Source organism: Salvelinus namaycush, chromosome 23 (genome assembly GCF_016432855.1).
Source record: "Salvelinus namaycush isolate Seneca chromosome 23, SaNama_1.0, whole genome shotgun sequence".
NCBI lineage: Eukaryota > Metazoa > Chordata > Actinopteri > Salmoniformes > Salmonidae > Salvelinus > Salvelinus namaycush.
In genome coordinates this window covers 35468122-35486486 of record NC_052329.1, presented here as the reverse complement: position 1 = coordinate 35486486, position 18365 = coordinate 35468122, and the positions used below count along the sequence as shown (strand labels likewise).

Here is an 18365-nt window from a genome sequence, read left to right as displayed (position 1 = left end):
TTATTTATCCTACGGTTCTGACTTGGTGTACAGGGAGAATACTGTATGAACGGCACATGTTCGGAATTCTGTTGCTGTACATTTCAAAAGTGCTGAACAAATAGTTATATTGACTATGTCCGTCCTTGCTGGCTTAATCAATAAGATTTCCTCTAATCTGCTCGTCGTCCCCTTACGCAATCTCAATTGTCCCCTTACGCAATCTCAATTGTCCCCTTACGCAATCTCAATTGTCCCCTTACGCAATCTCAATTGTCCCCTTACGCAATCTCAATTGTCCCCTTACGCAATCTCAATTGTCCCCTTACGCAATCTCAATTGTCCCCTTACGCAATCTCAATTGTCCCCTTACGCAATCTCAATTGTCCCCTTACGCAATCTCAATTGTCCCCTTACGCAATCTCAATTGTCAATAGAAACCACATTTGCTAAGTAAGTCAGCCAAATCAGCTATGTTTTTTTTTAAAGGCAGTAAATGAGGCTGAATGAACTGTTTCGCTGCCAGACAAGGCTCCGCTGAAGGTGTTGGGACTGCTGTTGGGACTCTGCTGTTGGGACATCTTTATGTAGGTCCTAACAGTTTGTGGGCACCATTTGTCACCATTATAGTGAAATGAATGTATTGTTTAGTTTTGTGTTGTTGCTTTCCATCTAAAAACATTTTGCGGTGAGTTTGCCCCACCAAGATTTACATGCTAAAATAGCCACTGACTACAAAGCATAGCACCATCATCTTCAGTACAAGGCTACAATTGCACAATTTACTTGAATACCTCTAAACAGTGAAATACGATGTTATACCCATATAATGATGTACCATATACGTATACAATTACAAGGCATATAAACAACGCACTGGGGGACAGTATCCTATACAAATAATTACAGGGTTACTAGTAAATGTCTGAAATGATATGACAACCAAAACAGAGCTAGCCAGCTCACAATAGCTAGCTTGCGGTAGAAACGGCTAATTAGCATAACAATAAATATGACATTATCGTTGCAGAGTGCATCTTCAAACATAAACACCTGAAAGATATGAAATATGTACTTACATGTCAACACGGACGCACACTGGCCTTGGCTAATACAATGAAAGCTAACTGGTATGAAAACACAAGGATGGCTGGAACTTTCTCTCACTTGACTTCTCTCAAGCTGATCTTCTCTGAGATGGAGATCGCCCAGCATGCTCTGTTCCACTTCTGTCCAGTGTTTTCCACAAAGCATATTGCATGTACAGTAACTGTCACGATCGTCTTCTGGTGAAAGAGTGGACCAAGGCGCAGCGTGATACGAATACATCTTCCTTTTTATTGACGAAGATGAACACGAAAACGAAACACTTTTACAAACTAACAAAACAACAAACGATCGTGAAGCTATAAAAACTACGTGCACACATGCAACATAGACATAGACAATTACCCACAACCTGCCTAATGCCTATGGCTGCCTAAATATGACTCCCAATCAGAGACAACAATAGACAGCTGTCTCTAATTGAGAACCAAACTAGGCAACCATAGACTTACCTAAACACCTACACTGAACACAACCCCATACACTCTACAAAACCCCCTATACAATACAAACACCCTAGACTAGACAAAAACACATACATCCCCCATGTCACACCCTGACCTAACTAAAATAATAAAGAAAACAAAGATAACTAAGGCCAGGGCGTGACAGTACCCCCCCCAAAGGTGCGGACTCCGGCCGCAAAACCTGACACAGAAGGGGAGGGTCCGGGTGGGCCTTCTTACGGCGGTGGCTCGGGTGCGGGACGTGGACCCCACTCCACCATAGTCAATCCCCGCTTTGGTGGCGCCTCTGGAACGGCGACCCTTGCAGCGAGTCCCGGACTGAAGACCATCCCAGAGGGCGCCACTGGACGGAGGGGCAGCTCCGGACTGAGGGGCAGCTCCAGACTGAGGGGCAGCTCCGGACTGAGGGGCAGCTTCGGACTGAGGGGCAGCTCCGGACTGACTGACGGCTCTGGCAGATCCTGGCTAACTGACGGCTCTGGCAGATCCTGGCTGACTGGCGGCTCTGGCAGATCCTGGCTGACTGGCGGCTCTGGCAGATCCTGGCTGACTGACGGCTCTGGCCGATCCTGGCTGGCGGGCGGCACTGGCAGATCCTGACTGGCGGGCGGCTCTGGCAGATCCTGACTGGCGGGCGGCTCTGGCAGATCCTAACTGGCGGGCGGCTCTGGCAGATCCTGACTGGCGGGCGGCTCTGGCTGCTCCTGACTGGCGGGCGGCTCTGGCTGCTCCTGACTGGCGGGCGGCTCTGGCTGCTCCTGACTGGCGGGCGGCTCTAGCGGCTCCTGACTGACGGACGGCTCTGAAGGCTCAAGACAGACGGGCGGCTTTGAAAGCTCAGGACAGACGGGCAGCTCAGACGGTGCTGGGCAGACGGGCAGCGCAGGCGGCGCTTGGCAGACGGACAGCTCAGACGGCGTTGGGCAGACGGGCAGTGCAGGCGACTTTGGGCAGACGGACAGAGCAGACGGCTCTGGGCAGGCAGGCCGCTCAGATAGCGCTGGGCAGACGGCAGACTCTGGCCGGCTGAGGCGCACAGTAGGCCTGGTGCGTGGTACCGGAACTGGAGGTACCGGGCTAAGGACACGCACCTCAAGGCTAGTGCGGGGAGCAGCAACAGGACGCACAGGACTCTGGAGACGCACAGGAGGCTTGGTGCGTGGTGCCGGAACTGGTGGTACCGGGCTGGAGACAGGCACCATAGGGCGAGTGCGTGGAGGAGGAACAGGGCTCTGGAGACGCACTGGAAGCCTGGTGCGTAGTGTTGGCACTGGTGGTACTGGGCTGGGGCGGGGAGGTGGCACCGGATATACCGGACCGTGCAGGCGTACTGGCTCCCTTGAGCGCTGAGCCTGCCCAACCTTACCTGGTTGAATGGTCCCCGTAGCCCGACCAGTGCGGGGAGGTGGAATAACCCGCACTGAGCTGTGTTGGCGAACCAGGGACACCATGCGTAAGGCTGGTGCCATGTATGCCGGCCTGAGGAGACGCACTGGAGACCAGACGCGTTGAGCCGGCTTCATGGCACCTGGCTCAATGCCCAATCTAGCCCGGCCGATACGAGGAGCTGGAATGTACCGCACCGGGCTATGCACACGTACAGGAGACACCGTGCGCTCTACCGCATAACACGGTGTCTGCCCGTACTCTCGCTTCCCACGGTAAGCACGGGGAGTTGGCGCAGGTCTCCTACCTGACTTCGCCACACTCCCTTGTAGCCCCCCCCAAGAAATTTTTGGGTTTGACTCTCAGGCTTCCAGCCTCGCTTCCGTGCTGCCTCCTCATATCGCCTCCTCTCGGCTTTAGCTGCCTCCAGTTCTTCACGAGGGAGGCGATATTCTCCCGGTTGTGCCCAAGGTCCCTTTCCATCCAGTATTTCCTCCCAAGTCCATGAATCCTGTGTATGTTGCTCCTGCTGCTGCTTAACACGCTGCTTGGTCCTGGTATGGTGGGTAATTCTGTCCTTTTGTGGTGGGTAATTCTGTCACGATCGTCTTCTGGTGAAAGAGTGGACCAAGGCGCAGCGTGATACGAATACATCTTCCTTTTTATTGACGAAGATGAACACGAAACGAAACACTTTTACAAACTAACAAAAACAACAAACGACCGTGAAGCTACAAAACGTTAGTAGCTTGTGTCTGCACTTTCGTTTTGTAGCTTCACGGTCGTTTGTTGTTTTTGTTAGTTTGTAAAAGTGTTTCGTTTCGTGTTCATCTTCGTCAATTAAAAGGAAGATGTATTCGTATCACGCTGCGCCTTGGTCCACTCTTTCACCAGAAGACGATCGTGACAGTAACAGACAGTTACATGACCTACAGCTACATGTTTGTGTTGCTTCACGGTCCCCGCTGTTCCATAAGTTGTATTTTTATCTGTTTTTTTTAATCTGAGTGTGCGTGCGCGCAAGTAGAAAAACATGTGGACTCCCCCCAATTGAAAAAAGGTAAAACGAAACAAAGTGCAGCTAGTTTTCAGTCTTTACAGCTTCGGTTTCAAGGGATTGTGTTAGCTGTGTTGTTGGCTAGCTCCTCTGAACAAGTGTCCTGACAAGTGAGGACATTTTCTAAGCCAGGTGAAATAACACCTCATTTGCTCATTGTTATGGATGTATCCAAATAAATGTCACTAGAAAACAGCTTAAACAAATGCAAATGCTGCGACTTTGCTGTTATTCTGGATGCACTTTTTGACCCGACTGTAAGTTAGCCGTAGTTGGCTAGCTAGCAAGCAAGGGATAAGAACTTTGCCAGCCAGTATGGCAATGGAGCATTTAGAAGGAACTGCTGGGTCGCGTCTCTAGCAACTGAACCGATTGAACTAACGACCAGCCGGCTTGTGTAGCAACCCTAGATTTGTGTCGGGACTATATCTTGTGGAAGAATTAAATAGTATGAATAAATTCATCAAAATAACTTTGTTTATGAAACTATGTCAATCATTATTTTAAATATGTTGGTAACCCGTTATATAAAAGTGATAATGCCCTCTAAGCCGGTGTTTGGAGGATATATTGACACGGTTTGCAACACCCATGTCCATATGTCCTCCAAACACCGGGTTCTCAGGCATTATCACTTAATGGTAACACACATATTCTTTTGTCATTTTGGCAGGCAATCTTACGACGCAATCAAGCTATGCTTTGGAAACAAGCATAAACACGCATGCACACACACACAAACCTTACTCTTGGACCCTCTCCTCGAGGCTCTTGCATCCTATTCAGAGGTTTTTCAGGGACATCAAAGAGAAGCTGCCTAGTAAACACTGAGCCATATTTCTTACTGAGCCGATGAGAGATGAGACGAACCCATTGATTCTTGAAGAATATAACTTATAACTGCTTCATGAACTTACAACTTTCTTATCCCCTCATAACCCCAAATAAGTCTGGGACTGGGTGACTACTCAGTATCGAGGGAAAGATGAACAGAGCAAAGTAGAGAGAGATCCTTGATAAAAAACCTGCTCCAGAGTGCTCAGGACCTTAGACTGGGGCGATGGTTTACCTTCCAACAGGACAACAACCCTAAGCACACAGCCAAGACAACACAAGAGCAGCTTTGGGACAAGTCTCTGAATGTCCTTGAGTGGCCCAGCCAGAGCCCGGACTTGAACCCGATCGAACATCTCTGGAAAGACCTGAAAATAGCTGTGCAGTGACAGTCCCCATCCAACCAGACAGAGCTTGAGAGGATCTGCAGAGAATAGGACAAACTCCCCAAATACAGGTGTGCCAAGCTTGTAGCGTCATACCCAAGAAGACTTGAGGCTGTAATTGCTACCAAAGGTGCTTCAACAAAGTACTGAGTAAAGGGTATGAATACTTAGGTAATGTGATAAATAGATTTGCAAAAATGTCTAAAAACCTGTTTTCACTTTGTCATTCTGGGGTATTGTGTGTAGATTGGTTAGATTTTTGTTAATCAATTGTGGAAAGACCACCAGAGGGCAGGCTGGACTCACGGATAGTAGCCCAACTAGGCATGTGAGTCAAGGGGACCTGAGGCAATTAAGCACAGCTGATGGTACTAATGACCTATGATCTTTTCCCTACAAGAGAGAGGCGGGAACCAGCAAGAAGGGAGGAAAAACCTATCTCTGGAAGAAGGCTACCAAGAGAGAGAAGCTAACCACGAAGAACCATTAAGACAGTGACAAACCCGTGACTTTTGTTGTAGTTTAAAGATAATCGTATTGTGTTCCTGTTTCATCTGGAGAAGATGTATGTTTTTCCTTGGGAGATTTTCATTGATTATGTTGGAGTGTTTGTATTGACCAAAATCCCTCAATAGAGAACTGTGTTCAATCAAGAAACCAACTCCTGACTCGTTTATTCCACCTTTCCGCTTTAGAGTGACGCCAAATTACTTGGTCCGCTGAAACAATTCTAGAATGAGGCTGTTACGTAAACATTTTCAGAAAAAGTGAAAGGGTCTGAATACTTTCCGAAAATGTACAGGGCCCAAGTCTCTATTTTCATGAGTTAATTGATACATTTTTCTGGTAACCACTAACATTCCAGTAACAGCGTTCTTCTTCTGTGAAACAGATATTGTATGTGTACATGGATATGGCTATACTTATGTGTCTACACAAGTCTAATACGACAGTTCTATGTGAGCAGGTAATCCGAACACAAAGCTCACTTTTTAATGACAGGTCTGGACACACAAGATATTGTTTGAATCTGGCTGAAGTGTGCAGTACTATTTATTAGTTGAAGCAAAAGTTACAACCAAATGTTGTGTTACAATACATCAGCTATGTTGAAAACAAAGGCAGAATAACATAGTGACCCCACAGTATACATAGTGTACAGTACACCTAAGTGCTCTGCCAGTATAGATGTACAGTCCTAACCACATAGCAACCTACAAAACAAGACCCATTTCAGTTGATTACATTTTAACACCTGAAACATTTGGTCCTTTCACCATAACGTTTCAATAGACAATTTAATATGAACCTATAGGTCTGTGCCAAAAATATTGTCCTATTTTACAAGGGTACAAAGCAGGGGAGTTTGATATACAGCATATGGTGACCAACTCTGATGGCAATTCTTGAAACCTGACCAAAAACAAGCTTTAAAAGATGTTAATGTAGACAGAAATTAGCCTTGAAATATCAACCCATACCTTAAGAGATCCTACCTGAGGATAATAGCAAGATGCATACAACTCACTAACACTTATATAGTTGTCTACAAGAAAAAAGGTGGTAAATGTAAGGCTATGGTTACTGTATAATGACAAGCAGCTGCCTGTGAAGCTGAGCCTGTGACCTCTCCACAGTAAAGTGATCACTCCTCAGTCCTGAGTTTGATGTAGCAATCATAGGAACGTGGCATGCGGCCAAAGCTGGAGCACGCTGGCTCGATGTTGATCTCCTCTGGAGGTTTGGTGCCAGTGAAAGTGAAGCGCTGCAGGAGGGAGGTAAAGAAGAGAAAGAGCTCCACTCTGGCTAGAGCCTCCCCAGGACACACCCGCTTCCCTGAGGGAAAAGAGAAAGGAGAGAGGTCATTGTCAGTCATCTGAGCCTATAACTGAATTGAAGTTGACCAGAGGTTCTCAGGTTTCTTGTTAAGTTTTTTTTAAATGAGTGTGAAAATCCTAGGCTGGTGGATCAGGCTAGCTCCACCAGGCTAGGAAAGGCCCAATCCTCTCATATCTTTTAAAGTTTTTGTTGTGGATAGGATAGAGAGATACTGGAAAGTTATTAGGAGAGTGTGCTGAAAAGCAGCGGGTCAGATTCAAACCAAACCCACGCTGGCAGCGGAACATAGTACCTCCAGAGAGGCAGCGGCTTACTGTAGACTGCAAGACCACCCCAGGCCACTGGGTTTCTTGTTTTTAACTCACATAATCCACAAACTACTTGGAGCATGATCTTACCCACTCCAAAAGCAAAGAATCCATCATTTTTCTTAAAGACTCCATTTTCATCCAGGAAGTTCTCTGGGTCAAACTCATCTGGGTTTTTAAACAATTTGGGATCAGCAAGCACAGAGGACAGCAGAGGCAGGACCATGGTACCCTGAAAGAATGACAAAATACCACCCATCACTTGCTATGAAAACTACATGTTGATCCGTAAAATGTAAATCATCTTTTTTAAACAACAGTTCCACCACGTCGAACAAGATACAGTGAAATTGAACATTCAGTGTTTGTACAGTTTCATAATTGTGGTCACCTCTGGAATGTGGTAGTTGTAGAACTCTGTATCTCTGATCACTTTGTGGGGTATAGAGGTGGGAGTGATGTCCATGTATCGCTGGACTTCGTGAATGACAGCATCCGTGTAGGGCATTTTAACTCTGTCGTCAACCGCGGGCACTCTTGAGCCAATCACCTCGTCTATCTCCTTCTGAACACTCTCTTAGGAAGATTTAAGTCACACTTTACATTACGTTCCACTGATACCATGTACAGATTGTTGTTGGAGTTATTACATGTCACTACATCGTAATAACACATTTCAAACAATTCATAGTCCAGAATTATACTTTTTGGGGGATTACAGTGTTATCTAATAGGTCTAGGAGATTTGGACGCAATCGATAAAGACTTGGGTAGCAGGGTACCTTGAATGTGAGGGTACTTTATCATCATCAGAAATAATTGTCTTAGGGTGGATGATGTGGTTTCTGTTCCAGCAGCAAACAGGCTCCATGCAGTCATCACCATATTATCATTGTTGAACTCAGTGTTGGGATCATCTTTGTCCTAAGAGAAGAGAATAAGTCACCATCAGTTATGCAAGTGAACACCGACATCTGGTGGCTAGTTGTTGCCATCTCCACATACCTATTGCCACTAAATACGTTGGAAAACCAGACATTGGCCTCTCACTTGTCTATTCACTCATGATAGCCAAACTCACATAAGTGGACATGGATAGTGTCTTAATTCCAGCCACATTCCATATTTTCATAATGTGTAAGAGGTTCACCCTCCAATGTGAGGATCATGCCGTGTTTTCTACCTCCAGCATTTTAACCAGGAAGGCCTCGATGAAGTCCTGAGGTTCAGAGGTGTCAAGGGTTTTAAGACGGATTTCTGCTTGCCCTTGTATGTAAGCTTTGGCCTTGTTTATGATAGCAAACATCTCATGGTGTTTGCCTGGAAAGCACCAAACGATTCTAGGGAACATGTTGTACATCTGAAAGAAAAGGGATGGAAGGGGAGGGGTTTTGTTAGTGAAAACAATGGCTTGGTCAGCTCAAGGCCATTGTGTGCAATTACTGTGATAGAGCTTCAATTTAGCAGGGCGTTGAGAGCAATGGAAGATTCTATGAAAAGAGATGAGCTGAAAGTTACTGTACCGCTCCAATAGGGCTGCTGAGGACATTGAAGTAGGCATCAACAGCCTTTTGGATGAGCTGAAACATTGGGTCGTCATTTTCAAACCTGTGCCCAAAGACTATGGAGCAGATCACATTGCCAACACAATTGCAAAGCAATTCTTTGGGATTGACAACTGAATCTAGATTAGAAAAGGAAGGCAAGGACAGACAAATACTTTAAAATACCTGATTGGTTATCCATATATAATATTGTGATGGTGAAACTTTTAGAAATAGCTGTGAGAAGCAACAACTCGTTTTTCCATGTATTTTAACGTAAAATGGTACCTTTTCAATGACATGTTTAGCGTGAAAACCTTGAAGATAATATACTGAGAATTATGTATACAGTTAAACCGATTACAGAATAATGTATCTCAGTTACACTGATTACAAAACAAACGTTACCCATGGGGTCCTGGAGGGAGAGGCAGGTCCTGGCAAAGTGCTCTGTCTGGTTTTGTAGTGCGGAGGTTTAACCAATGGTGGACTTACCATTAGGATCACATCATCAAGGGGCCTCGCTCGTGAGCTGGGCATAATATTATTTGTTGTTGTAATTAAGTTATTTCAACGCTTTTTTCCCCCTCATCCATCGACACACAATAAATACCCCATAATGACAAAGCAAAAACAGGTTTAGAAATTTTAGCAAATGTATAAAAAATAATTTACATCATTTACATACACTACCGTTCAAAAGTTTGAACTCACTTAGAAATGTCCTTGTTTTTGAAAGAAAAGCAAATTTTTTGTCCATTAAAATAACATTAAATAGTTCAGAAATACAGTGTATGTCACGCCCTGACCTTAGAGATCCTTTTTTATTCTCTATTTTGGTTAGGTCAGGGTGTGACTAGGGTGGGTAGTCTAGTTTTTTCATTTCTGTTGGCCTGGTATGGTTCCCAATCAGAGGCAGCTGTCTTTCGTTGTCTCTGATTGGGGATCATATTTAGGCAGCCTTTTCCTACTGGGTTTTTGTGGGATCTTGTCTATGTCTAGTTGCCTGCGAGCACTACATTCGTTTCACGTTTCGTTTTGCGCTTTATTGTTTTCTGTGAGTGTCATCCAATAAACATGTGGAACTCTATGCACGCTGCTCCTTGGTCCATCAATTCAACCAACGATCGTGACAGTGTAGACATTGTTAAGTTGTAAATCACTATTGTAGCTGGAAACGGCAGATATTTTAATGGAATATCTACATAGGCGTACAGAGGCCCATTATCAGCAACCATCACTCCTGTGTTCCAATGACAAACTTGGATTAGCTAACACAACATATCATTTTAAAAGGCTAATTGATCATTAAAAAAAACTTTTGCAATTATGTTAGCACAGCTGAAAACTGTTGTTCTGATTAAAGAAGCAATACAACTGTCCTTTAGAATAGTTGAGTATCTGGAGCATCAGCATTTGTGGGTTTGATTACAGGCTCAAAATGGCCAGAAACAAAGTACTTTCTTCTGTGTCTATTCTTGTTCTGAGAAATGTAGGCTATTCCATGCGAGAAATTGCCAAGAAACTGAAGATCTCGTACAATGCTGTGTACTACTCCCTTCACAGAACAGCGCAAACTGGCTCTAACCAGAATAGAAAGAGGAGTGGGAGGCCCCGGTGCACAACTGAGCAAGAGTACAAGTACATTAGTGTCTATTATGAGAAACGGATGCGTATCAAGTCCAAAACGGGCAGCTTCATTAAATAGTACCCGCAAAACACCAGTCTCAACGTCAAAAGTGAAGAGGCAACTCGGATGCTGGCCTTCTTAGAAGAATCCTGGTGGTTCCAAACTTCTTCAATTAAAAAATTATGGAGGCCACTGTGTTCTTGGTAAACTTCAATGCTGCCGAAATTATTTCGTACCCTTCCCCAGATCTGTGCCTCGACACAATCCTGTCTCGGAGCTCTACGGACAATTCCTTCTACCTCATGGCTTGGTTTTTGCTCTGTCATGCACTGTCAACTGTGGGACCTTATATAGACAGGTGTGCGCCATCACAAATCATGTCAATCAATTGAATTTACCACAGGTGGACTACAATCAAGTTCTAGAAACATCAAGGATGATCAATGGAAACAGGATGCACCAGAGCTCAATTTTGGGTTTCATAGCAAAGGGTCTGAATACTTATGTAAATAAATTTTCCAAAAACGTGTTTTCACTTTGTCATTATGGGGTATTGTGTGTAGACTGATGAGGGGGGAAAAAGTATTTAATACATTTTAGAATAGGGCTGTAACGTAAAAAAAAGTTGTGGAAAAAGTCAAGGAGTCTGAATAGTTTCCACGAGACAGCGGGGCGCTGTTTCGCTCGAATGCTTTCTCCGATGAGATAAATGCGCAAGTGGCTGAAACTAAGGAAAGTAAAGTAATGTGAATAAATGATGGTTAATAAATGAGTAACAGGCAGTCACTTGTATTAATTGTTTAATTCTGTGTTATAACAACATTTAAACAACATAATGCATACTGCACTTCATGTTTTAAAAAAATAACTGAAACCGAAAACCGCAATTATCTGATCGAAATGACCTCAAACATCAGTAATCCCTCAGCACTAAAAAGGTACATGTTTACAGGTAAATTACATGTCTATACTTTAAAAGCCCTGTACACCCCATGGGTGTTACTGTTACTATATTCTGCAGTAAACCATGTATCTTCAGTTTCTCACATTCCAACAACCTGAGTAATATTGCCCATAAAGTAATTATAAAATATATTTCCAAGGCAAGAAAAATACTAAGAAAAACAATCTACCTCCATATTCACTGAAGGCTTTCACCAGCATCTTAGCCTCTTCTTGGACACGTTCTTCAATGCTCCTGCGCCCCATCCCAAGGGTTTTCAGGGTCATCAGCGAGAACCTGCGAAGATCTTTAGATCTCTTCCCACTGCTCACCAACACCCCTACAGTAAACAGTATGACAGAAGCACAAAGAGGAATAATTAGAATAGCATAACATAAACCTAATGTAATTTCCACACAGACTGACTGTAGCAAGGTCAATGACACCCACCCACTCCCATTTAAAAAATAATAATAATCACCCACCATATCCTTTAGAGACTGTCATGATCGTGGGGTAGTTGGCTCTGCCGCTGAACTCTTCTCCTTGTGTGACAAAAGCATCCTTGATAGCCTGATAGCCAGAGATCACCACTACAGGTTTGGAGCCCAGCCATACAGTAAACACTGAGCCATACTTCTTACTGAGCTGAGGAGAGAAGAACCACAGGATTATAGAAACCAGTACAGTGATGTCTCAGATCCCAGGTTTATATGGAGCACAGCTGACAGTCCTGGGATGTGTGACATGGAAGTGAAATGATTGTGGCCCTGCTATTCCTTTGGATAAGTGGTGGAGCGACCCAAGAGAGCAAGAAATGCAGTGGCAAATTGAGTACATTATACTCACTTAGATATTGAAAATGTGTCAACATAAATGTATTTATAGCATGTCATTTTATGTTCCCAACAGTAGCGGTGTGTGGGTAAAATCACTGAGGAAGTCGAGCCCCCCCTCCAACCATATTACAACCTATGTGTTGTGATAATTGCGTTGCTTGCTCCATAACCTTTCAATTCATATGCCTTGCAATATATAGGCCTAAAGGCCGAGCCAATAAGAAGACCATTCAACCACACCTGTAAGTGAGGACTTGGTGGACTGTATATTCTTTAGGTTATGTTTACTTTGTGTTCGCTCCCGTGTGCTGGTTGTAACATCCATAGTTATTTAGATTGCGTATGTTTATAAGAACTGAGGTCGGGGCTGTAACTGACAATTAACCTGTAAGTCTATGTCGTTGGTTTTTTATTTGAATTGTTTACGTGTTTGCTATGCGGGGGAAACGATAAGACAAGAGGAACTACGTGGCTAATAACTGTTGTAACGGGGATCATTATCGTAGCAACACACCTTTGGGGTGAAGGCAATCTCGCGCTGTGTTAGCTAAATTTTCATGTCTTCGGGTGTAGTTCGTAAAGGTTGAAGTGTGTATGTTAGAATGGTAACGTTATAATAATTAAGGATGAAGCGTGAATTCATGCCAGGAATAATAAGTGTGAAGTTTTTGATTTCCTCCCTTCTGTAATAAGCAGCCAATGAGGTATTTTTCCTTTATTCATGTGTTTAAGTGTTTTATTTTATTGGAAATATTGTTATTTGAAACATGATATCACTTGGCCTATTACAACATCACCATCTCATATGCAGGCATAGCCATGTGTTTATAATAAACCATTACTATAACATAAACCATTATTATAACAATTTATAATAAACCCAGCATGTAAAAGATCCAAACAATACATAATTCTAAAAGTATAGGTATTAGGAAACCATAGGTATTACGAATACCCATATTAACATACTGTATACGACATACTTAATGAGTATATACTACATACTATTAGTTCATTATAGTATACTGTAAACAAACAGTCCTTTCAGTTGAGCGTACTAGCTCTTTGCCTGTCTACCGGAAGTTGATGCTGTTGCTATGCATCCTCTTGCTAGCTAGTTAGCATAACAAATTACAAGTTAGACATCTTACGACTTCGGGTGTGTTCTTAAATTCAATCTGGAGTGCCAGAGTGCGCTTGTAAATTCAGAGCGTTGTCATATTGTCTTGGAGTGCACACTGGATGCTCGGGCCAAGGAGTAGGGTTGATTTGAGCGTTCTGACCTTACAACGGCAGTCAAGCACCCAAGCTAATGTTGGCTAGCTTTCTAGCTACTTCCAGACACAAATGAGACCACTCTGACCATTTATCTCGCCCTAGCAGAGCTGGTTAGGCAGTTTTCATGTTATCCAGAGCGTTGGTGACTATAACTGTGCTGCTGGCAACAATTTCATTACGCTTTTTTGCCAACGTTTACTGACACCGGTACACTCAGACGAGAGTGCTCTGAAATCGGAGTAGATAGCCAGAGCGAATTTACGAAAGCACCCGAATGTCCATTGAGAACGCACAACAACTACCATTTAGCTAAGCTAAGAATGACTGGAATAATCAAGTATATAAAAGTTGGGTAGTTAGTTAGATAGCCTATAGTTAACATACTGCTAAGTTTGATGTATAAATAGCCAACTAACGTTAGGTAGCTAGCTAACAACATATCGGTACATACTGCTGTAATGATATGGTATGTGGTTTGTAAGGACAGCATAGTGTTAGAATATTTTATCAAGGGTTAAAATAAATGATTAAATAATTCTACCCAGAAACTTAACCATTAGGATTATTTTTTAGGTAGCATGTAGGAGTGTAGAAAGGAATGTCTGTGTGTGTGCCTAAAGAAAACTAAGGGATCATTAACCTATGGTTGAACCACTAAGCTATAACTCTGTGGAGATAAGGGAGAATAGTTCAAGCCCTCTGGGTTTTCTGTATCTGGGGGTGGGGGGCTGGAACTGTCAGCTAAGTGGTAATAAACTGTGGTAAAAGGCTTCAGGAGATAATCCAGATTAGTGTGTATGTATGTGCGTTAGTAATAGAAGGGATAAAAAAAATCGGTTTTGTATATGCACGTCAGAGATCTCTCGAGAATAAACACTATTGATTAATTTGGACACGGGTCTATGTCTATTTTATGCAAATAAGGATCTTACATATTCTTAGAAACGGACAGAGTGTTTGCTTTGTATAATTAAATTGGTTAATGAACATATAGGAAACAAATTCCTTCAACAATTGGTCCTTCGAGCCGGATTTCAAAACCTACCTCTGTCGTCCCAGGAAACTGCTGAAGACAAAGACCTGACCTCTGAGTTGAGGGTAAAATTCAGGCCAGGGGCGAACTGGTACACGACAGAGGTGGTGACGAGATCCAAAATACATTGCTTTTCCCAGTCTAAAGAAAAGGTCAGTAGTCTTTGTTCTCAAATTTGGGTGGAATGATTTGAGATATCTTTGATTTGGTATTCTAAAAATGCTTAGAATGTATCAATAATAGGAGTTTTTGCTATTCCAAACAGATTCCAGGGGTTTTGTATGACCAGAATACACAGGGTTTTGTATTACCAATATACACAGGGTTTGTAACAGGTCCGCGATGACCTGAGGTAAGGTGCGCTACCATAAATAAAACTAAACTTAATAACTGAGGCCCGTTCGCCCGAGATTAAGCCGGGATACTAAATAGGTGTTGTTAGGTAGTACGTCTTGTACAAATAATAACTAACAGGATAACTTAACTTCTAGTTCCTCCCAAACCCGGATCCGGGAGCACCCCCATCAGTAAAAAAGCTGACTAGCATAGCCTAGCATAGCGTCACAAGTAAATACTAGCATCTAAATATCATTAAATCACAAGTCCAAGACACCAGATGAAAGATACACATCTTGTGAATCCAGCCATCATTTCTGATTTTTTAAATGTTTTACAGGGAAGACACAATATGTAAATCTATTAGCTAACCACGTTAGCAAAAGACACCACTTTCTTACTCCACCATTTTTTTACTCCATCAGTAGCTATCACAAATTCGACCAAATAAAGATATAAATAGCCACTAACCAAGAAACAACTTCATCAGATGACAGTCTGATAACATATTTATTGTATAGCATATGTTTTGTTAGAAAAATGTATAAATCATAGTTTACCATTGCAGCCACCATCACAACTCTCACCAAAGCGACTAGAATAACTACAGAGAGCAACGTGTATTACCTAATTACTCATCATAAAACATTTCTTAAAAATACACAGCGTACAGCAATTGAAAGACACAGATCTTGTGAATCCAGACAATATTTCAGATTTTCTAAGTGTTTTACAGCGAAAACACAATATAGCGTTATATTAGCATACCACAATAGCAAACATCACAACAGCATTGATTCAAGCCAAACATAGCGATTACGTATAAACCACCAAAAGATATTAATTTTTTCACTAACCTTCTCAGAATTCTTCAGATGACAGTCCTATAACATCATATTACACAATGCATATAGAGTTTGTTCGAAAATGTGCATATTTAGCGGCACAAATCGTGGTTATACAATGAGAAAAGTAGCCAAGCTGCAAAGAAAATGTCAGGAGAAATCTTGGGAAAGGCACCTATTCTAATCGATAAGTAATCATAAACTTGACTAAAAAATACAGATTGGACAGCAAATGAAAGATAAATTAGTTCTTAATGCAATCGCTGTGTTAGATTTTTAAAATTAACGTTACTGCGCAATACAGCGTGCGCTAAAGCGAGACCGCCCCATAATTCATGGCGGAATTATTATTTAACATTTGTCAACATAAGTACGAATTAACAGCATAAAGACTGCTTACTATTAGCTGAGCTTCCATCAGAATCTTGGGCAAGGTGTCCTTTCTCCAGAACAATCGTCTTTGGGTTGAAAGATGTCCTCTTGTCCGGTCGAAATAGCCGCTAATGTTAGCCACCAACTGGAGAGGTGTCCAACTCGTGAAAGCGCATGACAAAGAAATCCCAGAAAATCGCAATAAACTGCTATAAACTGCTATAAGTCGGTTTAAATTAACTACCTTATGATGTCTTTAACACCTATAACGAATAAAAACATGACCGGAGATATAGAACTACTAAAACGAAAGCGTTTGCAGGACGCCATTGTGATGTCTTCTTGCGCCAGGCGCACCGTTGAAAAGGACGGTACTTCCGTTCCACGGTCTTATATAAGGTCCCAGATTGCGCAATCCACTCCATTCAAATTCTCCCCGCTTACTGACATCTAGAGGAAGACGTATGCAGTGCATGTAGCCCGATGGCTTACATGGGGACTTATAAACTGACCTCAGAACAGGGACCTCGATTTCTGAAATCTCACTCCCTGACAGGAAATGTGCTGCAGAATGAGTTCTGTTTCACTCAGAGAAATAATTCAAACGGTTTTAGAAACTAGAGAGTGTTTTCTATCCAATAGTAATAATAATATGCATATTGTACGAGCAAGAATTGAGTACGAGGAAGTTTAATTTGAGAACGATATTTTACAAAGTTGAAACAGCTCCCCCTATATTGACAAGAGGTTTTTAACCTACTCAACACATGGATAGTGTCCAAAAAATAGGAGAGGGAAGCCTAAAGTAGCGGATTTAGATACGATATATTAGTGTACTTTAAAAAGCCCTCCGACACAAATAAGAGGTTAACTAGGGATTTACGACTCCTGGGTAATAGCTTATAGTTGTAAAGGTAAGACCTAATATCCGATCGAAAGTCAACGCTATAGATAAAGTTTCCAGAAAGGAGAAACACACATTAAACATTACATACACATAGAGTGTGTAAAAAAATACACATAGATTTTCCGGAATGGCACGAAGGTATCTGCACGCACTAAACTATCTAATGTTGAGACCTAACCGTTAAATTGGCCAATATACATTAGCCGATCTAATATAATAAGATCTAACAGTAAGACCTAAAAGTAAAACTGGTTGAAGTAATTGATCTAAAGTATATTAGTAGGGAGGGAGGCAAGAACTACCGGAGGCGCGCAAAATAGGTTTGACCATTCCACGAAAAGAAAAACACACATAGATCATAGAGGCCTAATATAGACACACACACCATAGAGTGTGAGAAGAAATCAGAGTTTTAACTTCTTTGGGCTGCAAGCCCGAAGCCGGGCACAATATGACAACAGCCACTTCAAGTGCAGGGCGCGAAATTCAAAATATATTTTTTAGAAATATTTAACTTTCACACATTAACAAGTCCAATACAGCATATGAAAGATAAACATCTTGTGAATCCAGCCAACATGTCCGATTTTTAAAATGTTTTACAGCGAAAACACCACATATATTTATGTTAGCTCACCACCAAATACAAAAAAGCACAGACATTTTTCACAGCACAGGTAGCTTGCACAAAACCAACCAAACTAACCAAGAACCAACCAAACTAACCAAGAAACAACTTCATCAGATGACAGTCTTATAACATGTTATACAATAAATCTATGTTTTGTTCAAAAAATGTGCATATTTGAGGTATAAATCAGTTTTACATTGCAGCTACCATCACAGCTACCTTCACAAATAGGACCGAAGCAGCCAGAGTAATTACAGACACCAACGTCAAATACCTAAATACTCATCATAAAACATTTCTGAAAAATCGATGGTGTACAGCAAATTAAAGACAAACATCTTGTGAATCCAGCCAATATTTCCGATTTTTTAAGTGTTTTACAGCGAAAACACAATATAGCATTATATTAGCTTACTACAATAGCCTAACACACTACCGCATTCATTCATCAAGGCACGTTAGCGATAGCAATAGGCACGTTAGCGATAGCGAATAAACCAGCAAAAGATATATAATTTTTGACTAACCTTGATAAGCTTCATCAGATGACAGTCCTATAACATCAGGTTATACATACACTTATGTTTTGTTCGAAAATGTGCATATTTAGAGCTGAAATCAGTGGTTATACATTGTGCTAACGT

At 42.2% G+C, this 18365-nt stretch overlaps 1 protein-coding gene across 1 annotated transcript in view; it reads right to left on the bottom strand.

Annotated features, from left to right (window-relative positions):
* Positions 1-18365, bottom strand: part of LOC120018378 (cytochrome P450 2M1) — a 67862-nt gene that overhangs the window by 5710 nt on the left and 43787 nt on the right. The window contains exon 8 of the mRNA XM_038961549.1: positions 7454-7595. Coding sequence (XP_038817477.1) covers positions 7454-7595 — 142 coding nt within the window. The remainder of the gene's footprint in view (positions 1-7453; positions 7596-18365) is intronic.